General features: G+C 36.1%; 1 protein-coding gene across 2 annotated transcripts; it reads left to right on the plus strand.

Annotated features, from left to right (window-relative positions):
- The first annotated feature begins 621 nt into the window (after positions 1 to 621).
- LOC149297780 (retinal dehydrogenase 2) lies at positions 622 to 17,199 on the plus strand. Of its 2 annotated transcripts, XM_089488133.1 has the most exons (13): positions 622 to 738; positions 6,986 to 7,090; positions 7,387 to 7,527; positions 9,005 to 9,134; positions 9,851 to 9,912; positions 11,724 to 11,852; positions 11,949 to 12,062; positions 14,323 to 14,425; positions 14,976 to 15,160; positions 15,436 to 15,600; positions 16,080 to 16,237; positions 16,866 to 16,940; positions 17,127 to 17,199. In XM_089488133.1, the coding sequence occupies exons 1-13, from the start codon at positions 622 to 624 to the stop codon at positions 17,197 to 17,199; spliced, it is 1,557 nt and encodes a 518-aa protein (XP_089344259.1). The 2 variants fall into 2 exon arrangements, with proteins under 2 accessions (XP_089344259.1, XP_089344260.1); XM_089488134.1 differs by lacking the exon at positions 11,949 to 12,062.
- The last annotated feature ends 10,104 nt before the right edge of the window (positions 17,200 to 27,303 follow it).

Consider the following 27,303-nt stretch of genomic DNA (forward strand, 5'->3'; position numbering starts at 1 on the left):
ATTGTTGAAATCCTTTTGGTTTTCCGCTGAATTGCACACATCACTTAGGTGCTAATTCATCTTTAATTACTGCGTGGAAATCCTCTACAAGTGCTCTCCAAAATGCCTAGACCCAAGTAAGTGGAATTAATGGTTGACACTTTGCAGTTTTTTTGGGGGGGAAAGTGGGGATAGTCTTCATTAAAGGCACTGAATGTGTTTAACAAGGAAGCTCGATTGACTGCATTGTGTACTTAGGCAGCACTGGATGTGTTAAACAACAGGGAGGCTTCATTGACTGTTTTATGTGCTGTTGGAGCATTGAATGTGTTAAATAACAGGGAAGTCCCATTGACTGCGGGATATGTTTATGTTGAGTGGTTTATGTAAATAGACGTTTGTAATTATATCATCATAGGATGATCCAGCCCCCCGGGTTCTACCCCTATGTCCAATAAGAAGAGACTGAGGCTGACACCTGCCTATATTACAGTGCGAGAGCCCTAAGTCCAGCACACTCATCCCCACCACAAACGAATATTAAGTCAGTGGAAGGAAGAAAGGAGGAGAAGGAAAAAAAAAAAAAAAAAAGGGTGGTGGAGAAAGAGAGCTGAACATAATCCTATCCAAAAGTACCTAGCTATGACTTCAAGTAAAATTGAGATGCCTGGAGAAGTTAAGACAGATCCTGCTGCCCTGATGGCATCTTTACATCTCTTGCCTTCACCCACGACAAACCTTGAAGTTAAGCACACTAAGGTAAGTGGCTGAAAAGGGTACACCCGTGAGTGAACTTACATTCCCACGCAACGCTGTTCTGCATTCATTCTCTGAGATCCAAAAAAGATCACACGGTACTTTTAACCAATGCATGCATAAGGAGTCATTATTCGTATGGTTCGTGCTGTATATTCTACCCAGGCTGTAGTTACTTTACCCCACCCGCTGGAAATTCCTTTTTTTGTCTCCAGTTTTTATACCTAGCGTTTTTTTGTTTGTTTTTAATCTGCGAGAGATTCATAAATGAACGAACGATTTAGTAACAATCAAAACAGATCACGATCTGTTTTTTCGGTTAGTCATTCTAAATTGGCAATGTTACATTTTAACAAAAATGTATATGTGAGCTAAGTAAGTTTCTAATGTTTTAAAACATGTTTTTAGTTTTAAAGCTATACGACCGTGCATTCGAAACACTAACTGGATTACTATTGTCTTGACACTTTGTAATCTAGAGAATTGATGTAAACCTCCTAATAATCACAGTTAAGATGTAATGATATGACTATTTTATCTGTATAATTCTAAATGCACAATATATAACAATTACAAGTAACCTTAATATGATGTGCCTATTTCTGCATTAATTCTAGGATCGGAATAGTCGTATTTTAACGGTTTGAGTGCTAGGAATGGGCGATTTACAGCTGTTCCTTGCGGTTGCGCTAAAGTGTTAATATCTTGTCTAATCCCACTTAAGTGTAGAACTAGATTTATTTTAAAATAGTTTTTATTTAATAATCCTCCTGTATTAAATGAAAAAGTTAAAACTAAGGTGGCCCAAGGTATAGATATAAGAAATAATATATACAATTAAATTTGCAATGCCAGCCTTACAGATATGTAGACTATTATTTATTTTAACACTCAAGTCTTCCCAATTAAAATCCTAATTTACCTGGAATGTAGCTTTCAAACTCAAACACTACTTTCACAATACTTATCTTCCTGGCTCTATGGATCAATTGTTTTTAACTATACATTTTCCTTAAATTAATAGTCTTCACGCTTAATTACTTGGTTTACAGATTAGTGTGTATATATATATATATATATTGATTAAAACTTATTCATAGGTGGATCTGGGGCTTTTTTTTTCTTTCTATAAAAAAATATATTCTTGCATATTTAGTGTATTTTTATTTTTTTTTTGGTCTAAAAACCATTATTTGGTGACATTTCCTTTTGTTAATGATAATCTCCATGGTTTCTATTCGTAAACATTGTGTGGTTGGGTGAAGGGAATTGTTTAAGAGAAAACTCTAGTGCGGATCTATGCACATGTTGTTGGTGAATAGTTATTTGGAAGAGGGTAAATGATAGACGAACTAAACTAGAGTTAGTTACAGTGCCACTCACACCCTCCCGACACGGAAATGGTTAACTTCAGCGGGATAACCTATTGCCTGCAATGTTAGCCCCATGATTTTCATTACTAAAGTCAAAGGTCTCAAGAAGCTAAATTCACTGTGTTTATTTGTTATTATTTTTTTTTTAACCAAGTTATCAGAAATGTTAATATACCATGTAAATGCCATAAGCTATTACATATAATATATATTATATTAGATGACTCAAATGCATTATTTAATCAGAATTATTGTAATTTAAAATTGTACAAATTATTAGCCATACTTTCCACTGCCAGGACACTTCTGAATGTGTGTAATTAGTCAGTATCTCTATCTGTGTGTTTCCCACAAAAGGATTAGTTAAGAAAGTTTACCACTGTCTCCAAGAAAGAGTTCTAACTGTTTAAGTAGCCTTTTAAGATTCCTCTTAAATCCTGCATACTTTACCAAAAAAGCAGATTTATTATTTTTCCCTGGATGCAGTCAAGTAGTTATAGGTCAGCATTAAAAGAAGACAGAAATGTATGTGCATGCACTGTATACATTTTAACTATATATAAAACACAAGTCCCCATTGAGAAATAACATGTGTGTCCATTAGGGAGCATAAAAGTAGTGAACATATGATAATGCTGTTTGACTCTAGCTGGGCCCCTCGATAATTTGCTTATTGATTAATATATTAGCAACACATAACTGTTCCAGGTAGCTGTTAAGGTTTGCATTAAATTAACCTTTACAATGGATTTTTATTAGTAGGCTCTTAAAGTTATGAGGCTTCAGGGGGGCCTTGTAATTAATACAGCTATTTGCGCTTCTATGTGTGGACAGGCATTTCAAACATCTGGGTGAAAAATGTCCCAGATTAAAGCTACAATGGTGGGTCTAACTCTTCCCTAATTAGGTGTCATTGTGTTTTCAGCAATGAGCATAAATACTGTCATTGAAACAGCAGGGAGTCTAGTGTGGTTTGTGGGTTATAAACCCCCTGCCTTAGCATAATAGGGATGTAAGAATTCCTATGTTAACATGCATAAGGATAGTGTAGAGAGAGTCCTTTTCTGGTTGAAATATTTCTATATCTGCTACTTCAAATGGAGCCGGTCTTTTAAGAAAGTACAGAAAAATGTTCTACCAAAACTGTTTGGCATACAAAATAGCCCGTTCTTCCTGATGTATTGCTTTCCCTTTCAGCATACGTTGCACATCAGGTGCATAGCTAGTTTAATAAAAGCTAAAATAGGCCTGATATTAAGATTTCAACAAACTATAGCCCAACTCTTTTTGCAGGACAAATTATATCTGAAATACAGCCAAATTGTAACTTTGTGTACAGCGTGATGTAATGTTATTGACATTTGGTTGTATTTAATGTCTGTTCCCACTACAAAAAAAACTCCTTAATCTAGAATGCTATTTCTTTTGGTTGTTAGTCTATAAACTGATATTTTACGCATCTACTGCATTTATATGTAGGAATTATTGTTATATTTAGTGTAATAACATTTTGCATTGTGAGCAGGGTTTAAAGGTAACGTTTCACCCAGCACATAGCATTAGAAACATTGTTCCTAGCCTTGGTGTATGTTCCAGCCAATCACCCAGGGTTTCCTCTTCATATGTATAGAAAAGACAGTAAGTAAATAATAAAAAAATTTTTTACTTGCCTGGAAATCACTTTTGTGACACCAATGTTGTCATACAGTAAAGAAACCATCAATGTGTACAGGAAGGAAGTTTAATTTTAAAGGAGGATAAATGTTAGAACAAGAGGTCATAATAAAAAAGTGTTGGAGACTTACAAATAACGTAAAGTCTGTCTTTACTGGGTTATAGACTGCGATGGAAGATCTAACGTTGAGCAACATAATTAAGTAGCTGAAACTCTAGTGTGTCTATTCTGTTGTAGCTATGAACAAGATATATATATCTATATCTAATTTTTTTATTCATTTGTGGGAGTGAAAACAGAGCAGTAACTCATGCGAAAGTAGGTGGAAACAGATTCCACTTCCTGAAATATGTCTGATGGCTGACAAGGGTTTTATTCCCAAGATGGCTTCTACAAGGCCCAAGCTCCTGATTTGCAAAAGACAGCCATTTTTTTTCCCCACTCAACTCTATTCTGTAGTAGTTGAATTTCATGGAGACTGCGGTGTGTGCTAAGGGCCACTGGTAAATGCAAGGAACCTGCAGTAAAAGTGGCAGCCGTAATCTCAGCTTACTGTCACTTTTCATAGACTTAATATTAGAATTGAAATGGTATACTATTTCTAATACTCTGTGCTAACGTCATGCTGCAGCAGCAGGAATTGTTTGCCATTAATCGCATGCTTACCGCAAAACGAAGCATTAATAGTACAATATCTAACATAACAATCTGCGATTATTTTTGCTGCAAAAATATATATTATAAAAAAAAATTTTTCATCAGAAATCCACATTTAAAATATAACTTTAAGCACTGAGTTGTTTAACACGTGTGCGCACATTTTTAATGTAAATTTTATTTTTTATAATAAGATATTATAATAGATAAGTATGTTTTTTGTTATAGTGGAGGCAACCATACAAAAGGATAACATTGACAGAGGAAACCATAGCTAGTAAATAACAGTTGAAAATTTCCCATTCATTTGGTGTTGATCCAAAATAATTTTTCCTTTGGGATGCCATTATTGCTCAGATGTTAAAATCAACTTCCTGTGCTTACAAGAAAGTCTAAAAACATTTTGTGTTTTGTCCATCCCACCGGAGTTTAGCCTTGTCTGTTTGCACACTCGCAGTCATTTGGGTCTATGCAGCTGGGGAGGATGCAGATAAATTATGACATCACAATCCTATATCAAATTAAGAATGTAAATCAACATCATTGTTTCAATAGCACATCGTTTTACGACTGCATTAGTAGAGGAAATGAGATCTTACATTGCCACCAGCTGCTGATGTGGTTTTAAATTAATTCTGTGATCCCACTTGTGCCCTGTTGCTGCTTTAATTATGGGATACTAAAGTAATGCATACACCAGTTACACTTAAGCCCTTAAGGACCACTAAAGTTTTATATCGTAATGGGAATTCAAACCGTAAACAATGTATGGTTTTGTTTTTTTGGGTTTTTTTTTCTTTACATCAGGAGCCTTCGTAGCTGCTGATTGGTGTAGAAATAAGTAACCATTTTGGCCTATGTATTCTGCTTATTTCTTTCCTGCAGTAAAGAGATCTTAAACCAGTATTTGGTTTTGACGTAGATTCAGGATAAACATATGTTTTTTTTCCCCTGCATGTTTAAATTCTCATTGTATTTGTCTCTACCAATTCTGCTGGGAGGCTATTCCAACTATAGGAGCTTAAGAGCATATATTTTTACTGGTGTCCAGTTTTTGTTGTTTTTAATAATTTCAAAAAAAAAAAAAAAAATGTAAACTTAACACAAAATTGGCCTGCATAACACTAGAACTGATTTATGATCACAAGTCGGCATTAATTAACATTGTATCCACGAGCATTACAAACGTGGGTGACTTTTGGTATTGAGTGTGAACAATGGCCTCTCTTGGTACTCTGGGTATGATTTACATGGAAACGAGCTCTGCTTTTCAAAGGGGGTCTCCTTTCTTTGTCAAACTGCGGTCAACCCTGGTTTATATATACTCTTTAGATAGGATCATTTCATGTCACACCGTTCTTCTGATTTACAATCTGCCCTTAGAACAGTCACTATAAATTAAAAAGTGTGTGTAGGGGAGGGGGGCATTTTAAGCTTTACCAAGATTCCTTGTAGGTTTTTTCTTCCCCCCCCCCCCCCCCATGTGTCATCACTTGTCCACTACATGGCATTTTTATGAAGTGACCATAATGAAAGTCAGATTAAATGTGCAGGATATATACATTTAATCAACAACCGCAAGAGTCTGTATAGCTAGAGGAGTTCTAAAAAGCCCCCAGTGAATGCAAATTTATTGCAAAAGTATCTGGGCTTGGTGGTATGGTTGTCTGCTGCCTGGTACTACCTGACACAGAACACTTAAGACTTTCAAAAGTGAGTTATTTAAGTGTAAGGTTTTGCTTGTAAACCCGGCAGCTGGTAGTTTTCAAGACTTGAAACCGTTCCAGACCATTAGATGAGGCACTTTACACACACGCTGTAGTAAATGGTACGGGTTTTATAGCCAATTTAAACCTGATCGACTTGTGTTAATAAGAGCAAAATGGTAATTTTTTCTGTTTAGACTAAAACAAAGGGGTAAAAGTAACTGTGTTACTTGCATGTAATAGAAACGGCTACTGAATGATAGCAATTTGGTGGATGACATTAAGCCTATCTAGTCTGTCCTTATTTGTATGTTTTTAAAACCTCAGCTTATTTGGTCCTACAAACGCAAACTCACCAGTGCTGGTGTGTAATAATGCATAGCTGATATGGAGATGTGTTCCCGCAGTAAATAAACCCCTGGTTTTGCATTTATAGTGCTTTAAAATGTTTCCTTTCTCAGGTTATTTTAAAGTTAAAACATCTTTCTATTTTTTTTTTTTGCTACATGGGAATGATGTGGAAGAGCAGTTTGACTAACTTTCTCATTTTACTTTTCATTATTTTATTTGTAAATATGGAATGGGTTATGTCTTTCTGTTCTAAGATCAGTTGATAAACAAACTGTTTTTTGATTGTGTGGGGCATTGCAGGGTATGCAAGCTCCATAGATTCACTCTTACGTCAGGTACTGGCACAGTGAAGGCAGAAGTTCAGACTGCCTGATCATGGTGAATAAAAATGGTGGTTTAATGTAAAGTTAGTTGTGCGTTTTACCCCCTCTTTTTTTTTTTTTTTTTTTTTTTTTTTTGATCTGTACATTTTATTTCCTCAATACTAGATTTTTATCAACAATGAGTGGCAGACTTCAGAGAGTGGAAAGGTATTTCCAGTCTACAATCCAGCAACTGGAGAGCAAATTTGTGAAGTACAAGAAGCAGAGAAGGTACGTACTATTTAAACTATAAGCTTCTTTATGTATTCATACCTACTGTACCCCAATCACAATGTCTGTATAACTACTATACTTATTGTATGGTGTCACTTATTCCAGCTCCCTTTTCATAAAGTACAAAGTAAATCTGGCGCTCAATAAATATACATAGAAGTACATTGTTGTAGGGTATACTACTTGTTCTCAAGATGACATCTTACTTAAATATACAAAGGTGTGGCTTTACAAACCATAATACCATAAACAAATGTATAGATACTCAGTTTCTGCTTTTCTTCTTTCAATAGGCTGACGTGGACAAAGCTGTAAGGGCTGCCCGCTTGGCATTCTCTCTTGGGTCAGTGTGGAGGAGAATGGATGCATCAGAACGGGGCAGGCTCTTGGATAAGTTAGCTGACCTAGTGGAGCGAGACAGAGCTGTCCTTGCAGTAAGTGGCTGAGACCATACTCCATCCATATCTCGGTGTGCTCACAAAGATGATACTGGGTGTATTTGTAAAAATGTAGTTCTCTATTTTGGTTGGATACTTCACCCAATGAAGTGAAACACTCAAAATCTTAAAATAGTCTAATTCAACAAATCAAGTAATATGGGTCTGTGTGCTGCTATTAACTATTAACTGATTAAAATCAGCCTTGTTGTCATATGTGGTACTATCATATATACAGACTCTAAGAACCTTAAAAACGAGTTGTGGTGTGCCCATCACAGGATGGTCGAGGGAGACCTTTGGAAGTATGATAAGTCTGATATAATGCTACAGAATTCAACATGTTTAATTCTCTCAAGTCTGTATCTAAATATACTTTTTGATCATTTTAGGGAAAAAATCTCTAGTCAAACTTTAGTACATAGCAAGCTGACATTTGGGCATCTACATTTAATTAATCATCGGAGCTGTTGCAAAGTTAAAGGTTATACTATAATGGCTGTTCTGTTTTCTCTGGATTTATCACACATAGCAGTTGTTATGGTAACAACCTGGTGACGTTGCAGGATTTTTTTATTTATTTTTTATCCCGTTATTAAATCTCTGATGTTTTTACTAAAGTACGTGGTGCCCATAATAATTTGCAGATGTTGCGTTCTGTTTTAAGATGTTCAGTGAAGCATGAATGGCAGAACAAAACGTGTCTGGTTAATTTCTGCAGCGTGCTCAGAAGATCTATCTATTGCTCAATTTTATGGACCCAAAATGTTCTACATATTAATATAGGTGTTTTGTGCTATGTTCAGATTGCAATCTGCTATTGTGCCAGACACTTTGCAGCATGAAATACGGTTCCCTTCTCTCCTGGTTCTCAAAGTTTAGTGCCTGGAGACCATTCGAGAAATATGTTCGACCACCTACCTACTCTAACAAACTTAATGCATAGAGACAATAATGGCTTAAATTGAATAAAAATCCAGCAATTGTGCCTCAGTAACTTTTTCCTCCTGTTCCTACTTTTTTTCCTCTATAGACGCACATGCACTCTTTTGTGCTTTGAAAGGTCGTGGAAACCTCTAGTGGTCTGTAACCCATTGTTTGAGGGCAATGTCTTTATGCTATTAAGGTTGATTCTGTAATACCTAGATTTGTAGCCTTCATAGTGAGATTATAGTCTACAGAAGACAGCGGGACGTTGTAGGAGAGACTGCGTTTTACCAGACTTTAGTTTGTTGATTGTAAGCTTGTTTGAGCGGGGCCTTCCTTGCGTCTTGTTTCTGTAAGTTGAATTGTTATGTTCTGCACTGCTTGCTACGTCCTGTTTACCCATTGTAAAGCACTGCTGTATATGATGATTCGATATAAGATAATCATACCACTAGGTGGTCCCTACTGCCGTGTCATCATGAGAAAAAGTTGGTGTTATATATGATCTTTATTTTTAACTTCTGATATTTTGCACTTTACATTGCAGACTCTTGAATCCCTAAACAGTGGGAAGCCATTTTTGCAGACTTTTTACGTGGATCTTCAAGGTGTTATAAAAACATTTCGGTATTATGCTGGCTATGCTGACAAGATACATGGAATGACTATCCCAGCTGGTATGTGGAGTTTTTTCTTTTAACAAACTTGTCACAAATAACCATTCACTGCCCATACTGGAATGCTCCCCAGAATGCTCTGCTGTTTAAGTATTACCATAATTTCACAACAAAGCCCATGTATCCCAATGTATTGTCCTTTTAATGGGTCTAAGGACCACCCGTTGTCCTTAATGGGCTAAGAATTATTTATTGAGCCTTTAAAAAAAAAAAGTAACAGTATAATTTGTATAAAATATTTTTAATGTTGCTGTGTATCCTAGGATACAGGCTTCAGGCACTGGATACAAGATGTCCTGGAACTGAGGCACTGCACAGTTTTCATATTCTGTTGGTGGTCTGCATAGGCTTAAAACCAACCAAAACATGTGTGGAAGGACCCGAGTGACTGAATTTTCCTGTATAAAGTGGCATTGGGAAACCGTTCTTGTAATGTTTTGCTACTCCTCTTCACATCATTTTTTAGCGAGTATAGGCGGTTCTGAACCTTTTACACATTCTAAATATTCAGATGAATGCATAAAGTGTTAGAAAAGGTCCCTTTGTAAATTATGCATATTCAATGTATAAAATGCAACTATTATACTAATCATGCATTGGTGATGAAACTGACTTCTTTAATGTATAGTGTATGACATTTTTATCTAAAGCAATATATCCTTAACACATCTAATCTAGATAAAATAAAAAATGTACCTCCCTGTTCTTTTATTTAGATGGGGATTATCTCACATTTACAAGGCATGAACCCATTGGAGTATGTGGTCAGATCATTCCTGTAAGTAATTCAATGGATTTTTTATTTTTTTTACTGCCTATTAATGTATGAAGTATATTTAGTTACTGAAATACTTACTAAAGCTGTTGCCCTTTTGTATACTAGAACATGCTAAGGTTCTCACAGGGCAGAAATCTAAACTTATTTTAGTTATCTAATCACTAAGCAAGTTTGTTTGTTGTTTGCATGCCAACATGGATGCACTGCTGACATTTTATGAGCCTAGATGTGTCAAGATCTTAGAAAATCAATTTAGTCCACAATAAAACACAGTTGAATGATTACTAATCCACAGTGACTTCACTATTAATGCCATTTCAGATGCCAATTGGTGTTTTATGACTTGATGTGACACACAGTACTACTACATCTGTTAAACTGTCTCTATTAAGATTAGAGGTTGACCAAAGCCAATTAAGGTTTATGAAGGCATGTGAATAAGCACCATGTAAAGTGAGAAATGGGTTTAGCTTTGTGCTTTTCTCTCCCGCTGATCATGCTGGTATACCGGCACTTTATATTTATTCTTGGAGTGTGAAGCCGGCATATTTACGTAATAGAGGTGGAAGCTGTGGGTCTTCGGCACTCGTTCCCCGGGAGGAACCGTGGGTGTGCGGTTACCGGCGGGGTGTACCGGAGGATTGTTGGCCTGCAAGCCAGTTGAGATAATAAAAACCAGCTCCTTCGAGCACAAACTTGTTGGAACGTTAAGCCAGTGGAACGTTAAACCTAATCCGTTTTTGTTTTCTTCACACACCCATGGAAAATTCTTGTGGATGGCTGCAATATCAAAAGGAGTCTGAAACTCTGACTTTGTAAGCTACTATTTCATTAAGAAAGGGTTCCCCCTTGATTTACAATAGCAGTCGAAAATGCATTCAATAACATACTATAACCAGGCAAGTCTATGACTTGCGTATTGCCTTAGTTTTTCTTTGTATATTGAATGGTAAGATATAACTTTTTGGGTCTTGGGAGGTCCACTTGAGAAGGCTTTTGGTTGGCTTCTTGTACCTTTTGAATAATGTAGCATCTTGGGACATATGACACACGCAATGGCTCTCTCTTTCTCGAAAATGTGTTGCTTTACTTATTGTAGCATTGTGTTAACTTTGTTTAAAATATGTACATGGGATGCTTTACTTTTATAGTTGTCATGTAATGGTTGTATTGGTTTCTTTCATGTTTCCCAACCCTAAAACAGTGTCTCTTTAGTCAGTGGTAGAACTGGCAAAAAAAAAAAAAGAAGTATATCAAAGCCACTTGCAGTGGGTAAATCAGCTGTTTTGTAAAAGGAACATTTGTGTATTTTTCCAGTACTGACTGGGGGTGGGGGGTGGAGCAGATGTTTACAAAAATAAAAGGGAACCAGATCTGTATCTGCCAAAAACTGCTTGTAATTTGAGTTTCCTATATTTTTTTTTTTTGTTTTTTTTTTGTTTTATGGGGGCAGCATCCGTTATGGGTTGCACATCAGACAACTATCCAGTAACTAAGGATGCAGAGAGTTGCACTACAGAGATAATGTTACCTGACATTCCTTAAACGTAAAACGGGAAATTTAATTTGACAAAAGTTGAATTTAAGGTCTGTTTCTGTTGAAGCAGTCTGAGATACAGGAGAAAAGTCGAGCAAACCATACATGTAATGTATGGTTTGCACAACTTTTATGGAAATGTGCTATGGTAGATAGAGCAGAAAGATTCATCCCACTTAACAGTGTTCCCAGGCTTTTTATTAGCAGCTTGATATCTTGTGCACAAAGCAACAATGCAATATGTTTCAATTCATCCACCTATTTCATCCTACAGTGGAACTTCCCCCTGCTGATGTTTGCATGGAAGGCTGCTCCGGCACTCTGCTGTGGCAATACGGTGGTAATTAAGCCTGCTGAACAAACTCCACTCACTGCTATGTATATGGGCGCACTCATCAAGGAGGTAAAACACCCACCGATGGTACAACACTTAAGGTGCTTAAACGTAATTGTATTTATACATGCTATTTTCTCTTTGTAATGTGTTTTGTTTTTATAGGCTGGGTTTCCACCCGGGGTTGTCAATATTTTGCCAGGGTATGGTCCAACCGCAGGCGCAACAATAGCCTCTCACCCTGGCGTAGACAAAATTGCTTTCACTGGGTCAACTGAGGTATGTATAGGTCTCTGATCAGACTCCTCTCTGTGATATATATATAATATATATATATATATATATATATATATATATATATATATATATATATATACTAATATCCCCAGAAATGAACTTTTGTCTTACATTTCACAATACCCGAGACCAGACCTTGTTCCATAGCATTTTGGCATGCTGCAGAGAGTTCCAGTCACTTGTGGTGCTGACACGTGCTGTAAAATGAAACCCATAATTCACACGATTGCCATGCTTATTCAGCGCCCACGGCCATCAAATAGTCTTGATAGGAAAAAAAAATCACAATCTGTATCTGATATATCTTATGCCTGACAGACACTTCTAATACTTAATACACTAAAAAAAACCACTATTCTAAACTATCAAGCCTAGTTTAGAATATTATACAGTTCCATTATGTATTTTTTATCCAGAATGCCACTGTTCAAATATATTTTGTATTTACTATATTAAGTTAGATTTAATAGCCCGGTAAAACAAATCTAATTCATAAAAACCATGAACGTTCCTGGGCAGGCTTGCCTCTATAAAATAACTTACAGGCTGCTTTTTACAAATAGGACCTGCTGATATAGGAGAAAATTGTATTTTTAAGCTATGATGGCTTTTTTTTTTTTTTTTTGCTTTTTTCCCCGCTTAGATCTTTGCTTGGAACATGTTATGAAATGTCCAAAAAGGAGCCTTTTAACAAGCATTGCCATTTGAATGGATTTAGTGGCAACGTTTCAGTATTTTTGCAAATTTAAGACTTTTTATGAGTCTTCCAAAAATAACAGAACTCACACCATTCATTTTTACTAATAAGTAATAATCTTTATAAAAGAAGCTAATTTTCAGTAGCACTTTTTTGAACAAATAAACTTTTGATTCTTTGTAGGAAAACCCCTGTCACTCTAAAATTTTTAATGCTAGGTTTCATGTCTCCACAGAGCATTCATTTTTTTTCCTTTTTAGTAGAGTGTATATATTTTCTTTGGAAAATTGTAGATTCAGCAACAAGATCATCCACAAACCTTTGCAAATAATATTTGTATAACTAAGCAAAGAATACAGAACTTTTGAGCTTTTCTTAAGTGAGATAAGTGATCTTATGGTTGATATGGCTGTTTGTATGCAAATGGTGGCTTGTTCCATTGTATTCAATGTTTTGTTTTGTATTGCATGATAAGGTCTGCTGTAATAGTCCACAAGATCACAGTTAAGACAGTGATTTTCAGATTTTTTTCCCCTCAATTGTCAGAGCTGTAGCAAATATCAGAAATATGATAAACAGATCATTAATCTTGCTTATAGAACATTGGGAAACTAGGAGAAATAAAAGCCACGCTGCATGTTCCTTCTACTTCGCGCAACTCCCTTGTACAATACAAGAGCCACCATTACATTACAAGAGATTACCAAATGTTAATGCCAAACAAATGTTTGTGACCAACAGCTGTATTACAACTGATTCTAATTTACTCTGCAGAGTTCTTATTTAAGGGAGATTAATGGCTTGTTATATGATCTAAAGATGGATGTCCTGTCCATCGTGGTTAATCCACTCTAAATTGCTCTGCGTTAGGGCAAGGGATGGGACCTTTCATCATAAATGTTCATAGCTATTCATGTTTTAAAAGCATGAGCTCCTCTGATGAAGACTTTCTGAATCACATGTGCCATTATTACTAATGGATGAGTTGGTCTGAGCAATGATTAAAACACACAAACCAAATATTACAGAATATAGTGCAGGGCAGCTTTTTTGGAACACTTTTATCAGGTTTCAGATTCTCTCTGTACATTACTGTATAGTCATTGTCTTTCTATGTTTGTGTTAACTAGAAATAGAGCTGGATCTGCTTGAGCCATGATAAGTTAGAACTGGGCGGCACATAAGAATAACCGCTCGTACTATTGTTGTAAAAGGTGGAAAATAGAATTAACATTTAATTTATAAAACAAATCTTAAAACTCTTGCATTCCTTGTATAAAAAAAAATAAAACTAAAGCCCTACTGTGTGCAGCATTATCCTGTGAATTAAAAGAACATATGTGCCAATGGCCTCCAAATGTGTAAATATTATATTCTGAATTATCATAGACCACTATTATGTTTGGGTTTTTTTTTTGTTTTTTTGTCCCCGGTCTTAATGTAAACAAAAATCTTTCGCTAATCATGATGTCCATACTTCCCAAGCTGATGATGTTGCAGAATATAGTCGTGGCATTTTTGGTAATTTTGTATCTTTCTTTTTAGGTAGGAAAACTCATCCAAGAAGCAGCTGGAAGAAGTAATCTGAAGAGGGTGACACTTGAGTTGGGTGGGAAAAGTCCCAACATCATCTTTGCAGATGCAGACTGTAAGTATGAGCACTTCCATTTGATAAACCTTTTTTATTTTACCTAAAATAAAACACTGTAAAGTGCATAAATCTTTGTTTCAGGCTTTCTGAATGCATATGTTATTTTGATGTGTCTTGTATAGATAAAACAAGGGTCTTCTGTATAGTCCCTTTGATACCAGCACTGTTAACCACCTGTCAAATACGAAGTGTTCCCTCACATTTGCCTTTTTTGGAGTATAGAAATAGGAAAGCTTTTGTCTATTATGTGTTATAAAAGCACATTAAAGAGTACTGAGTTGACACATGCCTTGTCACATATTCTGGCTACGATGCTTACAATGGGAAATACAATAGCAAATCTAGTGGATACATAGGTAATGTGTGCGGTAATTACAATACACTGCTCTGTTTTGAAAAGCATCTAAATCTTATGATGGGTTCCTAAACCTTTCACTCTTTTTTTTTTTTTTTTTTTTTTAATAAAATTAGGAATTTTGTGGTAAGGTTCAAATATTGGTTTGCCCCATATAAAGTAATGTTTCATAGGTTGGTGTTTATTTTGCAGTGGATTACGCAGTTGAGCAAGCACACCAAGGTGTCTTCTTCAACCAAGGACAATGTTGTACTGCAGGTTCGCGAACCTTTGTAGAAGACTCAATTTACGATGAATTTGTAAGGAAAAGTGTTGAACGTGCAAAGAGAAGGATAGTTGGGAGTCCTTTTGATCCAACTACAGAACAAGGCCCCCAGGTAACATGTTCTAAATTTTTTTTTTTTTTTTTTAACTTTATGTAATTGGTTGTGGTAAAATACCAGGATATAAAGTACCTTTCATTTTTGTTGTTTTGTCTGTTTCATAAATACCTCCTGTTATGGTTCAGCTCTTTTAAGACTTGTGCTATATGGGTTAGCTAAAACATTTGCTTTGCTTCACTACTAATTTATTGCACATGTAACCTTATCTTCCCTTGTTATGTGAGTGAACATGTTCTCTTTTTATTTGGTTTGTTTTATTCCTCCCTTAGAGTGATAAGAAACAATATAACAAAATCTTGGAACTCATCCAAAGTGGGATTTCTGAAGGAGCCAAACTGGAATGTGGCGGCAAACCACTAGGGAGAAAAGGATTGTTTATAGAACCAACAGTTTTCTCCAATGTTACAGATGAAATGAGGATTGCGAAAGAAGAGGTACAACGCTTGGTGTCCAGTGTTTTATAAATGCTTTTTGTTTAAAAAAAAAAAAACAAAAAACAAAAAAAAACAAAATGGGGGCACCAAGAACCCAGGGCCAACCCTATTTACATATAGTTGTTTTCACTCACATCATTCTTGCTTCTGGTATTAAATACAAGGTTCTCGTAGTCCCCACCAGGGCACAGAAATGCCATTGGATATAAAAGGAAAGAGCATAGTAGGCTGCTGGCTGATTGATTTATACTTTATTTGAGCTGCTTTGTTCAGAACTGTATATAAAGAGGACAAACCTTAAACTACCAGGACATTCACTTTTTATTCTTGGAGAAAGCATATAACCTGATAATGTCAATACCTATTGCATCCAGTCTGCCTATGAGTCTGCATGTCACAAAATTTGCAATTTGATTTTTTTTTATTTTTGTTTGTCATTACAAGTTAAAGTAATACAAAATATTAAACTTTTATTGTAGATTTTTGGACCTGTTCAGCAAATACTACGGTTTAAAACAATGGAAGAAGTTATAGAGAGAGCCAACAACTCTGACTTTGGTCTAGTAGCAGCCGTTTTTACAAATGATATCAACAAAGCCCTCACTGTTTCTTCAGCAATGCAAGCTGGAACTGTGTGGTAAGGATGATAATTAATAATGCCTTGTATTTAGCCATAAATTCACACTGCTCCCACTTTCTAGCATCCTACTGTTACATTGTAAGACAATGGGCAGTTGTGTGTATTATTCTTTAATAAGATGTACTGAACTAATTTCATGTGAAATGTACTGCAGTCTTAATTAAAGCACATGCGCACATAAACTGCAACCTTATTGTAAGTCTCACCAGGGTTGGGTCATGTTTAATGTGTGGTTGTAATATTTGTTTGTTCACCACTATTAATCCTGCATCCGCAGTGGAGGAGTTACTGCTGTGTGCACCACCTTTGTTCAATAACTGAAATATTCACTTTTTGTTAAATTACGTGGAAATTCAAGTAACGTACCCCTTCTGTGTTATTAAAGTAAATGTCGGTTCTTTTGCCTGCAAGGAATTTACACTATTTGGGGATACCTTGCATTCCCAGTTATTTACATAATCATATGGCAACACTTATTTTGAAGTCTAGTCTTTTATTTGTAAAAGTCCATAGCAAGGATAGGCATAAGAGTCCATTTTGTTTTCTTTGATGAAGTCCTCTTATGTGTTTATTGACCTTTCAATTTTACTGGAAGATTTTTATGAAATTTCTTTTCCCTTCTTAGGATAAATTGCTACAATGCCCTCAATGCTCAGAGCCCCTTCGGAGGATACAAGATGTCGGGCAATGGAAGAGAAATGTAAGAAATACCTCATTCGCTGTTATAACTACTGTTTTTTTTGTTTTTTTTATTTATTTTTTTATCAATGCAAAATACAAGCATATGGTGAAGAGGTGGGGAATTGTCTGCCTTTATTTTAAAGACAACATCAAAATGTGAAATGTCTTATTTTCCTATTTAACAACTCTTTTTATTTATTTTTAGGGGAGAGTATGGATTGAGGGAGTACACAGAAGCAAAAACCGTCACCATAAAGATCCCTCAAAAGAACTCCTAAAAATAAAATCTAATGTAAATTAATTTACTTTCCACCGAGTGTGGGGCTTCAGCATGGCCTTGATTCCTGTTCACCATCATTTTTAACTGGCTGGGAGTTTATATATGCTGGGTTATTCATCTTTGGTAAAGAATTCAGATGGCCATCTCCTGGTTTAAAAAAATGTATCTGGACCCACCCTCAGGAATACCATGCAACATATCATGATATATGTAAGCAGGATCTGTACCTGTAATCAAAAATCCTTAAAATCAGTTTTTGGGTCTAGACACATTTCTACATAATTAAAACGGAAAATGTTTATTATAATTGTAATGTATTTACAGTAGTAGTTTGTTGTATTTTAAATATGAAGTATAAATGTAAAATACAGAATGGGATTTTTTTTTTTATTATTTTAGGATGTTCAACACAACCACATACCCTTTGTTTCAAGGCATTATTTAAAATTAACATAAAAAAATTGGCTTTGGAATAGAAGTCTCCAAAAACCTAACCACACATGGCTACTCTGTTCAGTCTTTGCTGCTCATTTTAAATGCAATAATTTAATGTTTGAAGGATCCCTTTTATTTTTTGTATAATTTTTTTTTTAAATTGAATTTTAATTGTATAGTTTTTATTAGAAAATGCAAAAGTTTAAACATAAGTTCTAGAGGTTACTGTTTCTGATTACGTCATATTCTGTAAAGTCCTTCTAAATAACATATGGAAGCCTCCATTACTTGCTTTATTGCATAATAAAAACACACTAGATAACTTATGTAGCCGTCTTATTTTTGGGGGGTGAAATGGCTTGTAAACATTTACTTTTTTTTTTTTTTTTTCCTCTCTCTTGAAGATAGCTGTCGAACTCTGTTAGCACACAAAACTACATATCGCTGTACTTATTGCATTTAAGAAGTTGCACAAGCTCTCAAGACCCCTGCATCTTAAGGGGTATTTAGGAATTTTACCTTCATCAGATGCCAATTATTTGCACATAAAGTGGCAAAAGATTATACTGCGTATGTCATTTTATTGAGGAACATTTTATTCTGGATTGGTGCTATTTTGAACTTATTACATAAATGTGTACACTTTATGTCCAAAAAAAGTGTGGATATCGGACCATCACACATATCCGCTTTTTAGACACCCCATTTCAAAACCTTGGGCCTTAATATGGCGTTGAGTCTCCCTTTTTGCAGCTACACCAGCCTCTGCTTTCCTGGGAAGGTTTTCCACAAGACTTTGGTGTATGTCTTGGAATGTGTGCCCATTCACCCATATCACATTTGTGAGATCAGGCACTGATCTCGGATGAGATGGTCTGGCTTGCCATCTGTATTTTAATTCATTCCAAAGGAGTTAAGGTCAGTGCCCTATGCATGCCACTGAACTTCCTCCCATGTCCTCATGGCCCTTGCTTTGTGCACTGGGCCACAATCATTCTGGAACAGGAAACAGCCTTCCTTAAACTGGTGCCACAAAGTTGGAAGCAAACACTTGTCTTAAATGTATTTTGCATGCTGTAGCATTAACATTACCTTTCACTGAAACTAAGGAGCCCAAACCGGCCCCAGACCATTATCCCTCCTCTACCAAACTTTACAGTAGGCACTATGCTATCTGGTAGGTAGCTTTCTCCTGGCATCCGCCAAACCTAGAGTTGCCCATCAGTCTTTCAGCTAACGAAGCGTGTTTCCTCACGAGAGAACACATTTCCGCAATCGCGGATACCATATGGGTGCTGGCAAGGTGACTAAAAAGGGAAACTGAGGAATAGACCACTGCGAGATGACAACCAAGTTAACATGTCAGGCAGGTACACCTATCCTATTCCCCAAGAGCTTCAAACCAGTTGTATTGGCCACCACTGGCTTGGTCTCTCCCAATTTCTGCTGTTGCGAATACCGATATTAGTCTTTAGGGCCGGACTGGGAATGAAAAGCAGCCCTGGAAACATTTGGAGACCAGCCCCATGTAGTTTCTCGTGGTCGAGCTCTTGTACCCACACGCACCCTTTATACATACCCGAGTCACACTATTTGCCATACGAATAACCATAAAACATACTTTTTATCACATTATTTGTATTAAAATTGCAAAAAGCAAGTGTTAAAAGGCCCTAATAAATTGTAAGCTTGCGAGCAGGGCTCTCTGCACCTAATGTATCGGTTTGTCTTAGTCTGTTAATGCTCGTCTTGTCATACCCCTTGAATATATGTATTGTGTTAAGCGCTGCGTAAATTGTTGGCGCTATATAAATAAAAGATGATAATAAATACATTATACATAATGGAATCAAAACATTAGCTACTGCAAAAAATTTAGATGAAAAAGTTCCATTACTAATAATCTTGTACAAAACTTTTGGCTATTAATACCACCACAACTGTTCTAGCACTGAATCATCCAATGAATACCTCATTCCAGATACATTATCATTATTTTTTATTTAAAAACACACAGTTCATGGTGCAAAGTGGTCTGCCAGTAAGTTTATGTAAAATTATTATCTTTTATTTATATAGCACCAACAATTTATGAAAAAATTAATGTCAAAGGTCCTCTCAAGGGGGGAGGCCTGTGAAACCAACAGGAATAATGAAATCAGTTCTTACAACTAAATTGGGTTTCACTCTGAAGATCCCAACCACCATTCAAGTTTCTGTGATTAATCCTTTGTGATAAAATATGCAGATTGAAATAAGAGTAAATAACACAACGCCTTTACTTTTCCTCTCATTGATTTCTGGGCCTAGAAAGTTTTGTCCTCTGAAGTGACTACAAATTCAGCAGGGCGTTTTATCTCTGGATAAGTAAACATTAAATCAATTTATTACTAGAGTAAGTACAGTGCACACACAGACACCCAGACACACACACCAAGACAGCCTCTGCCACACCGACACCCAGACACACACCAGGACAGGTTCTGCCACACCGATATCCAAACACACACCAGGAAAGGCTCTGCCACACCGACACCCAAACACACCCAAACACACACACACCAGGAAAGGCTCTGCCACACCGACACCCAAACACACACAACAGGACAGGCTGTACCACACCGACACACCCAAACACACACCCACCAGGACAAGCTCTACCACACCGACACATTGGAATTAAATTAATTTATATTCTAGAGAAATGTGCTACGTTATCCAGGAAACATGTTGTGGTCTTCAAAGCCTAATTTGAAACCTGCTAGAGTGCAATCCTGTTAGTATGATGCTGTTTGGTCCCTTTCGTTTCTTTAAACAGATTTCATGGTTGATCTGCGTTTGTTTAAAAATTTAGACAAGTGATTAAAAAATGTTTAAATATGTTGATTCAACAGGCTCTCTGTTCTGTTTTGAGTTATTGATGTTGGGTTTTTTTTTCAGAACATGGCAATAAATCTCACTATTCAACCTTTTGTCTCTTTATTAAATACTGTTTCAGAGTTTTACATCACATAGATTGTGGTTACAAGTCCATCGAATTACATATCAAATAGTGCTAGTCAGGGGAGGACTGGCAGCTTTTGACCCGGGGCGCAGGTAAGGCCAAGTGGCCCCTTGCCTCCCAGTAACTCTCATACGCACTGGCACAAATATTTATACACACTCACATTTACACAAACTAACACCCTCTTGCTAACACACACTCACTTGCTTACACACATTCATGCTGACAAACACTTACACACACTCACTCATGCTCACATACACATTCATGCTCATGAACATACATATACACATCAATGTTCACACACACCTACACATACACTCATACTAGCACATATTTATACATATACTGTAACTCTAACATACATACGTACATACATTTATACATACAGTGTCCTCCACTAGCATTGGCACCCTTGTAAAAATGTTGTTGTAAAAATGTGTCTTTTAAACCTTTGATCATTGCTTAAAAAAATGCCCCCCAAATACTCTAGTGGATATCAAACAATTGCAAGTAATAATAATAATAATTTTGAAATGTGGCACAATTATTGGCACCACTATGAATTCATATGAGAAAAGTATATTTGAAGTATTTAACATTTTTTAGTACACCTGGGTGACTAGCAACAGGAATTCGTTCAACCATGGCTTCCTGTTTCACAAGGGTATACAAATTAGATAATACACAGGCCAAATTCTCTTAGCCATTCATCACAATGTGTAAAACTAATGCATATAGCTGTGATGTGCAGCAAAAGGTTGAAGTAGCTATAAGAAAATAGCAGAAGCATTGAAAATGCCCATTTCCACCATCAGGGGAATAATTAAGAAGTTCCAGTTAACTGGAAATCTTAGAAATCATCCTGAGGACATGTGTCTATATTGTTTTACTGCACTGTGAAGAGGATTGTTCGAGTGGCCACAAAATCTCCAAGATCACAGCTGGAGAATAGCAGAAGTTAACTGTGTATTGGGGTCAGAAATTCTCTAAAACTACAATGCAACATCACCTACATCACCACAAGATGTTTGGAAGGGTTTCAAGAAGACAGCCTCTACTGTCAATCAAAAACAAATTATGGTCACATGAAACCAAAATAGAGCATTTTGGCAATAAACACATTTGTGGGTTTGGTGTACACAGAGAGGCTGCCATATGAAAAAGTACCAGATTCCCATGGTTAAATATGATGGTGGCTCTTTAATGTTTTGGGGCTGTTTTTCTACAAGAGGACCTAGACATTTTGGTGTGATACATGGCATCATGGACTTTATCAAAATCAACAGATATTAATTGGACACCTGACTGCCTTTGCCAGAAAGCTTAAAATGGAACGTGGTTAGACTTTCCAGCAAGACAGTAATCCAAAACATTAATCAAAATCAACACAAATTGATCCCTGTGTGGTAATGAGGGTCCTTTACCCACTCAATCACTTCATCCTCACCTTTCTCTTTGGCCATGCATTTACTGCAGAGTCACGTAAGATTGCGTTGTGACCCTGCTGCATGCCTGCCTCCTTGGGCTAGTCTAAAGTTACTCACAAAGGGCTGGCCCTTTTTGAACAATTTCAGACCCGCCCGAGTGAGCAATTGCCCATGGACAATTGGATGAAAATATGGTTCGCTCACCCCTTGGGTGGGCTACCCAAGGGGTGAGCGAACCATATTTTCATCAAATTGTTCACCTTGGCAAAATGATCTTATCAACTTATTTATGCAACAGCTAAGCTAGGATATTATGCACTCTGTGTGTAAAGTTTTGGTCTATTTCATTGGCTGAAAATGCATTAAAGTGTTATTTTGGTTTATATTCCTCAATACCTAAAGATCCCACAATTTTTTAGGGGAGGGCATTAGTGGGAGATGGACAGAGAATATATAGAAGTAGACAGTATTGTAATCAAGTCAGTGTCTGATGTGGCTGGAGGAAAATCTAGCCCTGATTGGCATAGACCACTGTGGAATATGTTACATCTTGAAAGCTTCCTCTCCTATTGATATAAGCAGCAGAAAAAAAACAGAAAACCTTTAGGTGACAGCTAGGTGTTTTTTTCTGCAGGCTCATTTAAAATTATTTTCTGGCCCTTTCCTTGCTTCCTTCAGCACATTGTTTTCCATTTGATACTAGCTCTGAGAAATTATACATTTTGGCTGAAAATGATTAGCTGGAACCCAGGGGGATAACGGTGTGGTAATGGTGGTCACACATTTAAAATTTGTGCTTTCCTGCTCTCTACTGCTTGTGTGCTCTGCTACATTGTTTGCCTTTGGTAAAGGGTAGTGGAGATGCCCATGTGGAGAGCAATCCCAAGTCATCTAGTGGAAGGTTGATTAATTTATTTTCTCCTATGCTATTCTTATCCATGCACAAATGAGTCTTAGGCCATGAAATTTCAAATTTTCACACTGATCCTCTCAATCTAGTGGACAGCAGGAACAAGAACTATGTGCCTAAAGACTATTTAATCTCCCTGGTCTATCACTGGACCAACAGCCAAAGGAGTCATAGGAGGAGTAGTGCAGCTGAGCCCCCTAGGACAACAAGCAGAGTGCAGCAGAACCCTAATGCCATACTTAAGCAATAAAATCTTCAAATGTATTTTCCAAAATTCTAAAAAAAGTTTCCTTGTTTGGGCAAAATGACTCATGAAACGAATTGTTAAAGTTCCTGTCATCTTTCATTACTGATCAAATATCACGGACAATGTGTTGTTCCTCATGAAGCATTTTTACAGCTATATTGAGTTGTTCATAATGAATTTTAGTTGCAACCTTTGCCAGGAAATTAGAAAATTTGTTTAAAGTGTATTCAGCATATTGTTTGAAAAAAATGTTTTTTTAACATTTTATAATACCACTTAAAAGTCAGGTTTGTTTTCATTGTTATGTGCGGTTATGACCTTTTCCTATTTTGAGGGTGATTAAAGTTTGTCCCATATGCTTTTGTTATTTAAGACATTTTACATTAGCTCCCCATAGATTATCAAGGGGGAAATTTCCATTTTTTCTGGCCAAATTTTACTGTGCCTGAAATGTTGGAATATCTTTTTTGGAGATCGTTAGTAAGCCTTTCACTGTATCAGCGGGATTAAAGAAGTTTCATAATTTCAGAGCTTGCTGCATATATTCAACATAATATCTAAACTGTTTGCTTTCAGGAATTTGCATTTAAAATACTTTAATCGATGTATTCTATGGTTCTAATTAAATTTATTTAGCTTTTATGATAAATAACCTGTCAGCTCTGCATACATTTTATGGTCTTTCCTTGGACTCTCTAGATTTGTACCAGAGGTTCCTGATATTGAAAAACCAGTGCTCAAGAAAGAACCGTCAACCATGTTGTTCCTTGTGCGTGCCTAAATATTCTGGCCCTAATATTTTTTGTTTAGAACAGGGAAAAATCCTGCATTTGAAAGTATATTTGAAAAACACATTTGTCTTATTAAGATACATATGAAAAGACACAGTTCCTGTTATCACTGTAGCCCATGACATCATGTAATGGGTTGGGACCAACTCAGAGAGCACCAGTATATTTTGTATAATGCAAAAAATCTTAATATGAAATCTTAATATGAAATAAACTATGTTCACATTTATTTAAATAAATTACTGAAAACAAAGTTATTTAAAACAGAGAAATGATCTTCACAGAGCTTCATGTCCTCCTCCCTCCGCCACCCTCTTACAAAAATGTAGAGCTAAAAATGTAGGAGGGAGGCTGAGGGTGGAGGACATGTGTGAGCCATGGACATATGGCAGGCTGATGGGAGGGGCATGGGGGCTCAGGCGTTAAGCATGAACTGGGCTCCAAGATTTCTGATGGCGACCCTGAATATATATATATATATATATTGCCTACATCTAAAGCTGATTATTTAAAGAAACAAAGTTTAGTCCATTACTTTATCAGACCAACTGAAACATTCATAAGTCGGCCACAAACCTACTTGCAGAACTATTTGTAAGAGAGTATAAGTTTTGTCCTTTCAAATTCTGCATATTAACTGGCTTTTGTTTCTTAAATGATTAAACAGGAACAAACAATGATTGCAAATTTACATGGATTATGCTACCTAAAACTAACAGACAAATGTACTAGTTAATCAGAGATTAAGCCTTTGCATTGATAAAAAAGTTTGTATACTAGCCAGAAGGTTACTATCAAGTAGTTAATGTCACTTATTGCACATATTGCACTCAAGCATGTTCATATAATCAAGAAAATGGAATAAAATGAAAATAACAAACCATTGTTTATTAAATTATTGTATAATAGGACTTCTAAACTCTAGTAGTGTAGAGCACAATCGTCAACCAGGTTGCCGAAAATGTTTTACAATTTACCTTTGCAGAATGTCGCAGCTGTGCTATAGAAAAAGAGAACTTACTAAATCAAAAAAAATCAACAACATATAACTGTGTGAAAGCTTTTCATTACCAATTATGTATGGATTATTTTTCCATCAGAAAACTACCAAGAGTTGTAAATGGAAACATGTCATCGCCTTTATTTCCCACAGTTAAAAAAAGATACTGTGGAGATTGAGACTAGGAACTCTTAGACAGTCAGCTGTTCTGATTTGGCAGTGTGTGCGATAAGATGGAATGTAGCTGTTATTATAAAGTGCCATGGTATAAAGTGTTTACATTTCTAAATACTTGCAGGTGGATTGTGGGATTTAAAAGGGTTATTACTAGCAGTAATGTCAACTCATGGAAATGCAAACTCATTTTTATCCTTATTACTTTTGCCCCAAAATTATAGATAATTTGCAAAGTAAAACAGTATTAATTCTGTGTTAACATTTACGAGATAGAAAGAAAGGAAATTAACAGTAATAGTTTATGGAAAAAGAAGGTAATTTGGTAAAAGTCATTCATTAATCAAAAGAAAAATAATTCTTGTAATAATACTAGATGAGTTTGGCTGTGCTCATTTTCGTCAGAGCTTTTCCACCTAGATGTATTTTTCAAGTATATAAAAGTGAATTTCTTTTGGGTGTTGCCAAAAAGTGTGTTATCACTGAAAGGAATAGTCATAAAAGTATGAGTAATTTCATTACTCAGTATGATAATTTCACTATGGATTCTAAGCTTCTATTTGCTATTTTGCTTTATAATTGCAAAAAGATAATAATGAGATTTTTTCATTGGTGTAAACACTAGCGATACTACATCTTACTAAGATTTTGAAATGCTATACACTGAAAAAGGGCTGGTGAATTAAGGTCCATATATAACGCATCAAATGCGTTTCTGACATATTTTCATTTTTTTGTCCTGTCTGTTGTGAGGCTCATTTTAGTCTGGGCAGCATGTACGTTCACCTAAACTAATTTCTATTTCCTATTTTAAGCACCAATCGAAACATTTTTTAAAGAAGCAGCCAATCAGGAAGTGGGGAAAAGCTCTGAAGAAAAGGAGCACTGCCAAACTCATCTAGTATTATTACAAGAAATTAGATTTTTTTTTTGTTTGATTAATTAATTGCCTTCTCTTTCCATAAACTATTACTGTTAATTTCCTTTCTTTCTATCTTGTAAATGCTAACACAGAATTAATACTGTTTTACTTTGCAAAATACCTATAATTTTGGGGCAAAAGTAATAAGGATAAAAAAGTAATAAGGATTATTTTAAAAAAAGGAAATTTAAAGAAAACAATTATTTTACTACTCCCCAAATGAGACAAAAACGATTCTATTTAATCTTTCAGTTTGTTTTTGGGCAATTTGTTTCAGCCGAAAATTCGGAGGGAGGGAAATTTTTGATTCGGTAAAAAAATTCAGTGCTCTCCCACAATCATTCTCATTCATTTTCTATCTCACTCATGTTCCCAAAATGTCTCTGCCGCCCAGTTCCGGTCCTGCAGCCCGTTTCCGGTCCTGCAGCCCATTTCCGCATCTTCTTTTACATCCTCTATCTTCTGCCAAAATGGCAGTGTTGCAGTGATCGGGGGGAGAGGACAATATGGCGGCACCTGTGGTGACATCATCTCACTGATGAGGGAGAGGACGTCGACACAAGCGCCATCATTTTGCCCTCATGTGAATTGAAGATTGAAGATACTGATAGTTTGTTTATTATATTTATACATGTTTATTATATTTATATGTATACATTTATACATTTGTTTGTGTTCTTGGCTAGGAAAATAATTTCTTTGAATCATTATAAAAAATCTTAAAATTGTTAGAGTTGATCCAGCTTATTTCCTCGACACTTCCCATAATTTAGCTTTTTCAAATGCCAGGTCTGCCCTAAAGTGAATTGAGCTTCAACTCCCATGATGGATCCACTGTCTGCTTGGAGAACCTTTTATATTTTTTGTCTATGAGTTGTTGATTAAACCGGTAGACTCTCAGCCTACAGAATGTGGTCAGGGGTATAAATTAGGTGCTGCAATGACTATGGTTTTTGTACAAAATGGTTTGGCCCCCTTCTCCATAATATAACTGCACAGGTGAGTACTGAATTCACACATGTTCATAGATATAAACCCAGAACTGGGTAATGTATTATTATATACTGATTTATATAGCACCATCATATTCTGCAGCACAGTATAATGGGCATATACCTGGAAAGGGGCTCCTAATGCAGTTGTTAAGTGGGGCAGGGTTTTGTGCTAGGCTACTATGCCTCATGTCATT

Source organism: Sceloporus occidentalis, unplaced genomic scaffold (assembly GCF_023333645.1).
Source record: "Sceloporus occidentalis isolate IW3139 unplaced genomic scaffold, rSceOcc1.0.p SCAF_37, whole genome shotgun sequence".
NCBI classification, from domain to species: Eukaryota; Metazoa; Chordata; class Lepidosauria; order Squamata; family Phrynosomatidae; genus Sceloporus; species Sceloporus occidentalis.